The 14,167-nt window shown below is 41.3% G+C and overlaps 1 protein-coding gene across 1 annotated transcript in view; it reads right to left on the bottom strand.

The window, feature by feature from the left end:
* LOC126355984 (phosphoacetylglucosamine mutase) overlaps positions 1-14,167 on the bottom strand; it is a 110,903-nt gene that overhangs the window by 72,929 nt on the left and 23,807 nt on the right. Inside the window, exons 3-4 of the mRNA XM_050006601.1 lie at positions 298-427; positions 107-202 (exon numbers count right to left, since the gene is read on the bottom strand). Coding sequence (XP_049862558.1) covers positions 107-202; positions 298-427 — 226 coding nt within the window. The remainder of the gene's footprint in view (positions 1-106; positions 203-297; positions 428-14,167) is intronic.

The following is a 14,167-nucleotide window of genomic DNA, read 5'->3' on the forward strand; positions in this document are numbered from 1 at the left end:
ATGGTAACAGAAAGCTAGGCAGCACTGAGAGAGAGTAAAGATATGCGGATAGTATTTCCAACATTCTCTATATTGGTTCATGGGTTGTTTTTTTTTATTTTTTTACCTGGTATCCATTCCGATGAAAACAGAAGCAGCTGCATCAGTATTTATCTTCTCATTTTTCACTATCTCCAAAAGACATTCTTCTAAATTATCATCACTGAAACATAGGGAATGCACCTTATTTATGTTTACTTTGGTGAATGCTAAGAAAAAGAACAAAATTCTGGAAGATTGAACAAACATTGATTTTACCTAACATTGGCAAGGTCTGTAGCAATTTTTTCCCAGTGCTGAACAAGCATTTCTCCAAGAGGATCAACAATTTTCACACCATTGTCTTCCACTGGATTATGTGAAGCTGTCACCATTGCACCAATGGTTGCTATTAAACAGAAAAAAATATACTTCATACGAGTATCTGAGTGTTTCCTAAGCAAAATAGGCATATTCAAACTAAAAAGAATTTTCATCCTTAAGAGAAAATTTGTTGAAAAAAACAAACTGAAAACTCAAATCATGACAGAATCAAATATTCTCTTTAACAGCACCTACTAGAATAAGTGTTTTAGTGTGAAAGCACCTTTTACAATTTTTCAATTATTAAAGATGAATTTTCTACAATGAAAATAAAGAAATTAATATGAATTTCTTCAAAAAAAGAATATTCACACATCACAATCCAATAATATTCCTCATATCAACTGTAACATGGAGCAGATGATGCTAGGTAACACCTCAGAGACAGAAATTGCAAGTCTAGTCTCTCTCTTTTCTGGTATCATTCAAATTTTCCTTAACAGCACATGACAGGCATTTTTCTGACCTGAAATTAGCAATTATAATGGCACTGTGTCTACATCTGTGAAATATGTGCCACACCTGGCAACAGAATGAACCAAGGGATTTGGTCTGTGTGTCACACAGATCATTACCCAAATAAAAAATTATTCCATAAGATTTCTGGATTGCAGCCAAATGCCTTTGATTTATTGTCACAATGTATCAGCTACAACCAGGTAGCTGTCTTTGTATCAGTTTTAAAATTGGAGATTCCTTGTATAGACTGATAAAAACTGGCAGGTTGTACATGGGCAAAGATTTGTGCTGCTTTACTGCCATTTGTTGAATTTAGGGCCCTCTGTTCACTATATAACAGGCAGTCAAATGAAAACGGGATGGATGGATAACAAGTAAGCAAACTGTTTATTATTTCAAAAGTAATTGCGGTAATCGTTAATACATTTATTCCTCTGTGAGACAGGATGGTCAATGGCCTTCATGCAAAAATGTTTGTGGTGGCCTACAGAACCATGATTGTACCCAGGTGTGCACTTCCTTGTCTGAAGCAAACTGATAGTCACAAACTTATTTCTTCAGGACTCCAAAAACAGGGAAAACGTATAGGGATGGACGGGTACTGTATGGAGAGTGTGTTAAGTGCTTCCCAGCAAAACTTCAGTAGTATAGCTGAAACATCCTTGACAACATGCTGGTGGGCATAATCCTGCAACAGAATGATGCCATCTGTCAACATTCTTGGGTGTTATTTTTTAAGCCCTAGAGATAGACATTCCTGGCTGTTGACTTGCTTCAGACAAATAGGAGCACACCTGCATACAATAATGATTCTGCAGGCAGCCAAAAACATTTTTCCATGAAGGCACTGACTGTCTTGTCTCACAGTTGGATAAACGTATTTACAGTTATAACACTTACTTTTGAAACAATAAAGACTACTTACCTTTTTCCATCTGCCTTTCATTTGACAAGCCTTATACACTGAAGTGCCAAAGAAACTGGTATAGGCATGCATATTCAAATACAGAGATATGTAAATGTGCACAATACGGAGCTGCAGTTCGCAATGCCTGTATAAGACAACAAGTGTCTGGCACTGTTACAACGACAGGTTGTCAAAATTTAAGTGAGTCTGAACTTGGCGTTACAGTCGGCGCACGAGTGGTGGGACACAGCATCTCCGAGGTAGCGATGCAGTGGGATTTTCCCAAACCATCTTTTGACAAGCGTACCGTGAATATCAGGAATCCAGTAAAACATCCAATCTCCAACATTTCTGCAGCCAGGAAAAGATCCTGCAAGAATGGGACCAATGATGACTGAGGAGAATTGTTCGATGTGACACAAGTGTGGCAAATTGCTGCAGATGTCGATGCTGGGGCACCATCAAGTGTCACCGTGCAAACCAATCAACAAAACATCATTGACATGGGCTTTCAGAGCCAAAGGCCCACTCATGTACCTTTGATGGCTGCATGACACAAAGCTTTACGCCTCACCTGGGCCTGTCAACACCGACATTGGACTGTTGATGACTGGGAATATGTTGCCTGATCAGACGAGTCTCATTTAAAATTGTATAAAGTGGATGGACGTGTACAGGTATGGAGACAATCTCATGAATCCTGGCCACTCTGCATGTCAGCAGGGGACTATTCAAGTTGGTGCAGGCTCTGTAATGATGTAGGACACGTGCAGTTGGAGTGATACGGAACCCCTGATATATCTACATTTGACTCTGACAGGTGTCACATAGATTAGCATCCTATCTGATCACCTGCCTCCATTCATGGCCATTGTGCATTCTGAGGGACTTGGGCAATTCCAGCACAACAATGTGACACTTCATACATCCAGAATTGCTACAGAGCAGCTCCAAGAACACACTTCCAAGTTTAAACACTTCCGCTGGCCATCAAATTCCCCAGACATGGACATTATTGAGCATATCTGGGATTCCTTGCAATGTACTGTTCAGAAGAGATCTCCACTACTCATACTCTCACAGATTGATGGATAGCACTGCAGAATTCATGGTGTCAATTCCCTCCAGCACTACTTCAGGCATTAGTTGAGTCTATGCCATTTTGTGTTGCAGCCTTTTTGCATGCTCACAGGGGCCCTACACAGTACTTTAGGCAGGTGTACCAGTTTCATTGGCTCTTCAGTGCAGCTCTAAATGAGGTACACAGGCTCATGTGTAACACTGTTACTGCATTCACAATGTCTGCCATATTGCAGGCCCACTTACCTAAAATTCAGAGGTCAAACTGATAAAATTAATTTTCGCTGTACATACATTAGATATAGAATTTGTCTCTGTGAAGAAATTAAAGACATTATGAAACTGTCACAAATTTTACACAATTTATATTCAATCTGTGAGACTTTCCGATTTAAGATGCAAGTGGAAAAAGATGGCTTTCAGTCATCTTAATCAGAAAGTAGATGGACCATTAGGGCACTGCATCATAAGCCCACACATGGGGACTTATATTTGTGGGTGTCTAGCTGCCACCGTCCTTCACAAACTCCGGGCATCCTTTCATTGCTAGTGCACTGGGTACATGTCTCTGATACTGACAGCCTTGCAAAGGGATTGGGACACCTACTGTCTGCATTCACAGAAAATGGATGTTCTTCACATCAGATTTGCAGTTTTAATGAGGAGTGAACTTGATAAGTCACAAGATAAAGAGGATAAGGTGGTGTTCAAATCAAGGGTATTGCTCTGATATTTGGGCAACATTTCATCTAAATTAGGCAGAATCCTTTCAAAAATATATATGTGTTGTGTCTGCCCTCTGATATGGTACACAGTGACATACACAGAGGGTGCTACATGTCCAGCAGTCTTCAGTATGGTGCCACATAGTCACAATCGGTCATCACATACAAGGCGCACCTAACAGGAACAACATTATGCTTCCAGCACATGACTTGCAAACAGAAAGACAATTTAGGAGAAAATACGAGCAGCCCTCTTAGATTGTCTGCTGCTACCGGTGTCATTTACTGTCTCATAAAGTCATCAGATGATCAAAACCAATTGCCAAATGATTTAGACACGATATTTGTGTAGTGTAAATTGACTCTAAATAATGAAAAGTATGAAATCATCCACATGAGTACTAAAGGCATCTTCTAAACTTGAAAAAGTCCACAAATCTAGAGACTGTGATGTAAATTAAATACTTGGAGTTTACAGTTACGAGTAACTTAAATTGGAACGCTCACGTAGATAATGCTGCGGGGAAAGTTAAGCAAAGACTGTGATTTACGGGCTTAACACTTAGAAGATACAACAGTTATACTAAAGCGACTGCCTACATTATGCTCATGCATCCTCTTCAGGAGCATTTCTGCACGGTGTGGGATCTAAACCTACATAGGGAGAAACAATCATTGTAATCAAATAAGAGAAATCAGAGCCTACATGGAAAGATGTAAGAGTTTTTTTTCCAGTGCAGTCTTCAAGGGTGAAATGGCAGAGAAACAGCTTGAAGCTGGTTCGATGAACCCTCTACCAGCCACTTAATTGTGAATTGCAAAGTAGTCATGTAGATGTTTATGTAGACAGATCCATCTGCTGATAGTTATGCCTGATGCCAGAGAAAGTGCTGACACAAAGGACTACTTCCCTCACCCGCCATATAATTCACAAATGAATATATTTGTACTGGGTGCAGATTTAACTGTGCACACTTCACTTGGATAGTTGCAGTTATCACACTAGTTCCATTTGCGCTTATCAATGGGTCATCAGCAGTTGTCAACAAGTATTATTACATTACCACATTCATCATCAGGTTTCACACTTTTTAAGTCTATATTGATGTACAATTAGATTAGTTAGTTAGTGTTCATTAAATTATGTTAGACCAGTGTTCACAACTTTTACATGCCTTCTCATCAAACTAGAGGTTGTATTATGTACATTATTTTAATAAATGGTTGTTAACTATCACTTTGTGTCAACATTATTTTTGTTGTAGTCATAGACTTGAGACAAGACAGCTGCAGTGTGTAAGATACGTCAATACAGAAACAACTTCTGTGGCGTGGAGTTCACTTCCTGCTATCTTCACCATATGTGCCAAACTTATTTGGTGAATACAACTTTTTGAAACCCCACTGTGATGCATAAGTTTGAAATTTGTCTCAAAGGTGCCTACAGCTTCCCTCTGTAACAGTGATAAAGCATGGCACCCTGCAATGTCACCCTCAGGCTTGGTGACGTTTCAAACAATGAAGAAGAGGTTACATCTAAGAAGCTCATGTGAGGTTAAAGAGGGTTAAAGATGGCAAATTGGCACCAAATTTTGCCCCCAATTATGCCCAGTGCCATCATGGAGGTGTCGAACATCAAGAAGGTTGTCACACCCCCTCTTATCCTCATCTTATCCCGTCTTTTGACGCCTCTGAGTTGAAATTGCGGTTTTATTATGGGTAGCCAGGGAAAACATTTCATACAAAACATTGCTCAGAATCAACAAGAAAGCCCTCTGGAGGTGGCATAATGGGCATCAATGAAACCACTTCTTCTCTTAAGATGTTGATTCCTACAAAATTCGCACTTGAAAATGACAGTTCACAATGTGATGAGCAACAGGACGACGTTCATCACAATATCAAAACTGCTGACACCTCCGTCCTCCCACAGACGATCCAACCCTACTCTAAGGACATTGTGGTACTGCAACCCCACTGGAGGTGCTCCGACACCTTTGGAGTATACTGTCACTGGTATGTTCTCCTCTGGTGTACAGGATGGAACCACTAGGGACTGTTCAACACCATCTGACGAAATCTGAATGTTGATTTCGAGCAGCAAAGGGTGTTCATGATTTTCCAGCCTTCCTGTGTCGTGTCCTCCAGTGGTGAAAACATGGATTGGTGGGGGAAGGGGAGGTTGCAATATTGAAATGTACGTGAATAAAATGGCAAAGGGTACCTTTAAGGCACCCCCCACCCCACCCCCTCCTCCCTGTTTGGGAATATCTTTGGTGCCACCAGCCACCAACACGCATTTGTTGAGCACATTAAAAATATACCTGTCAGAAACTTCGACACCCATTCAGCTGAGTGGTGACTCATGGCTACTCTAGTGTCTCAGGGCACGCAACCCCTTCGACAATCTTTAGGTGTAGTTGTTGATTCTGTATCTGAATTGTTTTCCTCAGCCACCCATAAGAAAACTGCATGATTTCAACTCTAGGTATCACAGCTCTGACCTCCATTGCAGAGACTTCAAAATGAGGGGAGAAATGTGAGTTACAGGGGTGTGACAACTCCCCTTTCGTGTAATACATCCACGATGACACTGGGCAGAATTGTGATGAAATTTGGTGCCAGGGTGAAATCATTAACCCACCTTACATCTCACATGAATTTCTAAGTTACGGTTTTTTTTTTTTTTCACATGTCAACATCTTCCTGCTTGAAGCGTCTTCGAACCAGAGGAGGAAGTCATAGGGTGCCATGCTTTTTCACCATTGCTGAGGAATGTTATAGGTACATCTGAGTCAAATTTTAAACTTATGCTTTGCAACTGGAGAGAATTACAGTGTTTCGAAAAAGTGGATTTTTTTTTTTTTTTTTCACAGTGTATACATTAAAATAATTTCATAGTCACTTATAAAGATCTGAGCTCTTCTCAACTTGGTAAAGTGTGATCCAAATTTGCAGAATGCTGCAGTCTACATGTCAGTGTAAAAAGGTTACACTAACCAGAGCACATGCACATTACGTGAAAAGAGCATAGGATATGATCGCCACACTTGTCATTTACAGCACAGTAGGACAGACAGCCATAGCTGAGGATTATCATCTCCATGTGACATTGCATCAATCCTTCTGGGATTCAGTTATTTGATCTACAGAAATAGATTTGGCTTATTCTCTACATCTACATCTAACCATAATGGTAGCTTGCAGATGGATACAATATGGGAGCTGATGATTTCTTCAATTTTGCTACAATGACAGAATTTTACACTTAATGGAACATACAGCGACAATTAATTCTATCAATTTGACCACTGAATTTTAACTCCATTGGTTTTCAGTTTGGCAGAGACATGCATGCAGTACCACTGTTATGGAGCAATACAGTGTGTTAACTGTAAGACGGCAGAGTTGTGAGGGGAGTGTGGGGAGAGGAGGAAGCAAGCATTGGCTGGCGAGGGGAGGGGAGCCAATTGGGGGGAGGGGGACAAGGCACGCATACCAGTTGCAGTGCTGGCACTACAAATTGCGTGTCATGCTTACACGAAAGCAAACGAAAGGCTTGGAAGTAAAAATGTTTGTCTACTATGCGCTCACAAACCATTCATCCAATTGCAAAGTACTGTAATATGAATGTGTTTCGAAATAATACAGCAACCAGTGGTGTTTCCATACAAAGCAATATGGTAGCAAGGAAAAATGAAATATAAGGTAATTCGGACGAAATAGGGAGCTCCTTCAAAGTGATCGCGAACAAAATATCTGAAATGGAAACTCACCTTTTCTTGCCAGGCGTTTGTGGTGATATGCCAGGATGATTCTTGGAAAACTGTTTGAATCTTCCAATGCTATGCATGCTTTGTCCTGTGTAAGTAGCGGCTCTCACTGAGGATTTGTAAGTGGGGTGAAGCAATTTTTCCTGCTCCCTTTCCCTTTCGCAGCATTCAATCACACGCAATATAATTTTGCGAGCATCACTACGTAATACTGGTTTCCTTCTAACCGTAGGCCTACCGGTAGGGGTTGTTGGCGACTCCCGAGATGGGCCAGCAACTGCCCCTTCACTCATTTTGATAATGTTTAGCACAACTGCACAATAAAAACACGCAGAACAGTACAGCGCAAAACAATAATGAAGCAGACGGCAATGGCTACCTTGTACAACACAGTCAGCTACCTAATGTTGGCAGCAGTCAAAACTGCGTGGCTACCAAAGCCTCCAGACGTTTACCGATTCAGGACTAGGGAGAGGTCTGCCATCTAAAAGTTTACACACTGTATGTGACAGATGGAATTAACATTGACAAGTGCAGTCACGCAACCCACACCTATTCATAAGTGCCACAGTGCCAATTTTTGGTATAAATTTAGTAATGTGCACCAACACTCCCCATTTGTAAAACTCACTTGAGAATGGCTGCTCAGATTGTGGCAAGGATTTGATGTCACCAGGCTGCAATCCAAAAACCTCATGAAACACTTAATACAATGGGAAAATTTCAAGATGGGCAATTGAAATACTATTGTGGTCCCTAAAATGGTAAGCTGACAGACTAATAACAACAACAAAAACATTGTAGTGTATAATATCTCACACTACTGCTAGATGATCAATTAGACCAAGGGTCACCTGTTACGTGTTCCACAAAAAAACTGTTAAAACTTGGTACACCATCAAGGCACATCATTATGTCAACACCTATGTTATTGGTCCCCTGGCTGTATGATCGCTCTCATTGGCTGCCATAATCTCTCATACTTACCATCTAAATCAATGATCTAGAGTAAAACCAATTCTGGCACTAATGTAATACCAACCTAGACTTTGTTGTATGATGTCTAAATAAGACTGTTTATTACTTGAGTCCAACATATAACAAAGTATCTACTCATATCCATCTATTTGAAGATATTGATTGTCATAATAGGTGTTTGTGGTCTGGTTATCTGCCAGAGGCTTACCTAAAACTTTCTGAAATGTATTTGGTTGGTCAGTTCTAATGACACACTAGTAAATCTCATCATCTGAGGGATAGGATAGTTTGGGGGAAGAGACCAAACAGCGAGGTCATCGGTCTCATCGGATTAGGGAAGGATGGGGAAGGAAGTCAGCCGTGACCTTTCAAAGGAACTATCCAGTCAATTGCCTGGAGCGATTTAGGGAAATCACGAAAAACCTAAATCAGGATGGCCAGATGCGGGATTGAACCGTCGTCCTCCCGAATGCGTAATGCATGTCCAATGGCATCATCTGAGGGTATCTTCCCAGTTCCTTGGTAAAAATTAAAAGATCTATTGAGTTGAAAACACGCAAACAGCACTCTCTCACCTACCACCAACAATCCTCACAAAAAGAAAACATACTGTTTTAATAATCAATACCAGTCTGTTCCAGCAAGAGTGTTTCAGTGAAGAAGCAATTAAACACAAATTACTGAGCTGGCAAGAAATATCAATGGATATGTACAACACTAGAATCACTGTAAAAAGAGGTGAACCTTGCACCACATGAAAAACACATTTGGTTTCTCATTATCTGAGCCATCACAGTCAGCAACAAAAAGTTTGAAATTTTAAGCAAGATAACAGACATGGCAGTATTATTTTACAAGCATAATTGGGCAATCAGAAAAATTCTCTTGCCTGGAAGTCAAAAAATTTTTGTTGTTGAATTGCACCTGCTTTTTATTTCCTTTCCTTAAACCAGTTGTTTCTGTCCAACATTTTCGTATCATTAAATTTCAACCTAGACATGTGATTTTTTAAGTGTCTGCGAGTGTAATGCTGACTGTAACACCTAGAGCTACCACAAGTTCTCCAATGTGTAAAAAAGCAAATGGGTTCTTTCCAGCTGTTATGTTTCTCCTCCCTCAAAATCATCATCATCACCATCATCATCGTTACTTATATCTTCAATACGGTCATTTATACAAAATGTGCAGAGCACCTAAAAACTCAAATACTGTTTCGGGGCTAATTCAACTAAATTTTATTATCTGTTACATTCTTTTGATTACTGGAATTATAATGAGCTAGTTAGTTTGCCTAAAAATCATACTAATCATGGAATAACAGTAATATTTCGTTACCACTGTTCATACATAAACATATACACGATTACTGACTTCCCGATAAAGTAGATAAAACATATATTTATAAACAAGGTATTCATAGAATCAACAATGAAAATACGTTAGCAACACCTACACTCATTTAATTTCAGAGTAATTAATGTTTTTATATAAAACATTGTTACTGAATTAGAATTACATATTTAGGAAAGCTAGTCACCGAAGTAAGTTAACAGAGAAATTATGACTATATCTGAAAGTTAATGTTCAAATGAATATCCATCCACTATTCAGTTATTAGAACTGTAAATCTTTAATTGTAGAGTGTGAAAATTGGGCAAGTAACAATAGACTACTTCAATTTTAATTACTGAAAGAGGCATGTTGGAAGCCATTTTAGTTGAATCTGCAGTGAGTTTTGAAATGAGCAATATCTGTGTCCACCAACATGGGAAATGTATCATAGATGATTTTGTGCAGATTACAAGACAGGAAAACGTACCACGTGTAACCTAAACTTCATATTCCAGTTGTTTACTCAACGATTCAAATGACTGTTCTTGATATTTCACCGTGAAATTGTAATTTTTTCCATTGACAGTGTTAACATTCCAATAATGGCTAATGCTTACTATAGCAACAGGATCAGGCTACGAAAGGTGTTATTTCCAAAAGAAACTGACAGAGCACATCATTTTCGCACTGATATGACTATCAGATTTGAAGAACAGTATTTTAAGATTTTTATTTATGACTCCATTAATTATTCGTTTGCCATATGTGAATAGTTGTAATTGTATATCTATGTTATTACACTCGGCTACAACTGGAAGACATCATCCGAGTGTGGTATGTGGCTATCAGTTTATATCTATGATAATAACAGTAAACAGGTCACAAACTGGCCACATACAGTTGTTTCTTCAGCATCCAAGTGTAATTAAAGTGCAATTTTTGATGTGGACTACATTATTGACAGTTGGTTATTCCCATAAAATACTTTTCACCCAGTTTTGGTGGAAGGGCTGCTACCAGAGTCTACTGTACAGTTGAAAACGGATAAGCTAAAATGGGACTCTAAATATGCACCACCCAAAGATTTCTCAAGTATTTTCAATCCAGGTAGTCCACTATTTGTGTAGGAATCACTTGTATTTATATACTGCAAGGTAATCAATTTTGAATCACGATAAACAATGATTACAACCTTTTCAGCAGATGACATCAATTGCTTCTATTAAGTAAAAGGTCACCCACTACACTGACTGCTGTTTCAGTTCTAGTGCAATATGGTTGCTCCATATCTCATGCACACATCGTCACACAAACCAACAGGATTATTTTTGAAAAGCTTCCAACACTGCTAACAAATTCTTTTTCTCACTTACTATTCAGCTACACTTAATAAATATGACAGAGAGCTTAATTCTTCTTGTGAAATGTTTAATTTGGTAAAACTTCAAAATTGAACTTAGGAGATGGAATACACTACTTGGAAAAATATGAGAAAAAATCCACTGACCTTAGTCAAAAAAATATGTGTATTATTGACACATACTTTCATTGCTGCCCTAAAAACATTTGCCTTACCCTTATTTGGGTGTAGAAGAATTTATCATCCAAGGGCAGTTTGGTGGATTAGTTGGTTTAGAGGTGGGAGAAGGGACCAAACTATGAGGTCATCAGTCCCTTGTTTCCAATAAAACAATGCCACAAGTGTGAGAATAAAACGCATGGAACATATAACATAAAACAAAAAGAAAGGAAATGACACAAGAACGAAGGGAAGGCAATGAACACTAAAAGGAACCAAAGAGGCCAAGGAAACAACAGAGAGATGCTAGAAACAGAATAGAGTAAAACTTGAAAGCAGGTTACAGTGGCTGGCCAAAAGCCAGCCACTCTGCAACACATTAAAACCTCCACCCTAAAAGCACTAGGGTGGTGGACACAGAGGGACTAAGGACATGCGCTAAAACCTGCATAGAAGTATAAAACCCACTCTCACGGATAAAACATAAAACTAAAGCTGCTATGGAGGCACTGTCGCCCAACACCAAAGGCAGGGCAGTCCAGCAAGAGGTCGACAACTGTCATTTGGGAGCCACAGCGACACTGAGGTGGGTCCTTGCGGCAGAGTAGATGTCCATGTGTTAGCCACGTATGGCCAATGCGGAACCAGCAGAGGACAACTGATTCCCTTCGAGAGGCCCACATGGAAGACTTCCACACATTCATAGTCTCCTTAATGACACATAGTTTTTTATGCGTGCCGTTATGCCATTCCATCTCCCAAAGCTGGAAAACCCTGCGGTGTAAGGCAAAACGCAGGTCAGCTTCGGAGATGCCTATCTCCAGAAGCGGTTCCCATGTTGCCTGTTTGGCCAGCCTGTCGGCAAGTTCGTTGCCGGGGATTTCGACGTTTCCTATGGTCCACACAAACACCACGTAACGGTGGGACTGATCCAGGGCCTAGATCGACTCCTGAATGTACGCTACGAGAGGGTGTCGAGGGTAACACTGGTCGGTAGCTTGTAGGATGCTCAATGAGTCAGTACACAGGAGAAATGACTCACCAGGGTATGAGCGGATGTACTCAAGAGCATGAGATATGGCCGCCAGCTCTGCAGTGAAAACACTGCAGCCGACTGGCAAGGAGAGCTGCTCAATATGTCCTCCATGAACATATGCAAAGTCTACGTGACCATCAGCCATTGAGCCATCAGTGTAAACCACTTCAGAGCCCCAGAACATGTCAAGAATCAAGAGGAAGCGACAGCGGAGAACGGCAGGGTTAACGGAGTCCTTAGGGCCATGCAAAAGGTCCAGATGAAGGTGCGGCCAAGGTGTAGACCATGGAGGCATACATGAATGGACCACAAGTAGATATGGTAAAGGGAAGGACTCCAGTTTGGAGAGAAGAGACAGCACACGAACACCAACCGTTAGCCCCGATCTGGGTCGCTGATTCAGGAGATGGACTGCCCCGGTGGGAAAAGGAGACGGTAATTTGGATGCTCAGGGGAACTATGAATGTGTGCTTCGTACCTGGCAAGCAGCTGTGCACGTCTGATCTGCAGTGGAGAGACACCAGCCTCCACCAGTACGCTTGTCAATGAACTCATCCTAAAAACTCCTATCACTAATCGAACCCCACAGTGGTGCACAGGGTCGAGTAAATACAATGCTGAAGGCAGTGCCGAATCATAAACTGCACTCCCGTAGTCAATTTGGGATTGGACAAGGGCTCTGTAGAGCTGCAGCAGCAGCGTAGAGCGATCTGCACCCCAATTGGTGTTGCTCAGGCAACCGAGGGCATTGAGGTGCTGCCAGCACTTCTGCTTAACCTGATGAAGATGAGGGAGCCAAGTCAATCGAGCATCAAAAACCAATCATAGAAACTGATATGTCTCCACTACAGTGAGTGGATCCCATGACTACACCTTGTGTATGGCTCCCTGGAGGCACCACTCCGCAACACCAGTACTGGAGCAGCAGTACGAAATGCAGAAGTCACTTGCATACAGAGGTGAGACAGAGGACCCGAAAGCTGCTACTAGACCGTTAATGGCCACTAAAAATAGACACGCACTCAATACAGAACCCTGCGGAACTCTATTTCCTGGATTGGATGGAACCATGGGAGTCACCAAATTGGACACGGAAAGTATGGAGTGACAGGAAGTTTTGGATAAAAATCGGGAGTGATCCCAGAGACCTCACTCATACAATGTGGCAAGGATATGATGTCGCTAAATCGTGTCGTATACTTTACATAAGTAAAAAAAGATGGCAATCAGGTGTTTCCATCTGGAAAAAGCTGTTCGGATGGCAGACTCGATGGACATAAGATTATCAGTGGTAGAGCAACCTTGGCAGAAGCCGCCCCGACATAGAGCCAGCAAGCCACGTGACTCCAGGACCCAACCCAACCCCCGACACACTATATGTTCCAGCAGCTTACAAAGAATTTTGGTGAGGCTGATGGGCCGATAGGTATCCACATCAAGCATGTTTATACTGGGTTTGAACACCAGAATGATTGTGCTCTCCGCACCACTGTGATGGAAAGGCACTATCACACCATATCCAGTTGAAGATGACGAGAAGATGTCACTTGTAGTCAGATGAGAGATGTTTAATCATCTGGCTGTGGATGCGATCAGGCCCAGGAGCTGTGTCGGGGCAATTTGCAAGGGCACTGAGGAGCTCCCACTCTGTAAATGGGGCGTTATAGGATTCATTGTAGCATGTAGTGAATGAGAGGACATTCCCTTCCAGCTGCCGTTTGAGTGTGCAAAAGGCTGGAGGGGGGGGAGAGGGGGGGGAGGGGGATAATTCTCCGACACTGAGGTTCGAGCAAAGTGCTTGGCAATCGTGTTTGCGTCGGTGCGTAACATGCCATTTATGGTAACACCAGGGACAGCTCACATCAATGTTACTGTGTGGGGGAGATTCAGAGGTGACAGCAGAGGTGGAAGTTCCCCAGTCCACCTTTTTCAAAGCCCATCTGGCAGGCGTCCGTG

This window comes from Schistocerca gregaria, chromosome 3, assembly GCF_023897955.1.
Source record: "Schistocerca gregaria isolate iqSchGreg1 chromosome 3, iqSchGreg1.2, whole genome shotgun sequence".
NCBI classification, from domain to species: Eukaryota; Metazoa; Arthropoda; class Insecta; order Orthoptera; family Acrididae; genus Schistocerca; species Schistocerca gregaria.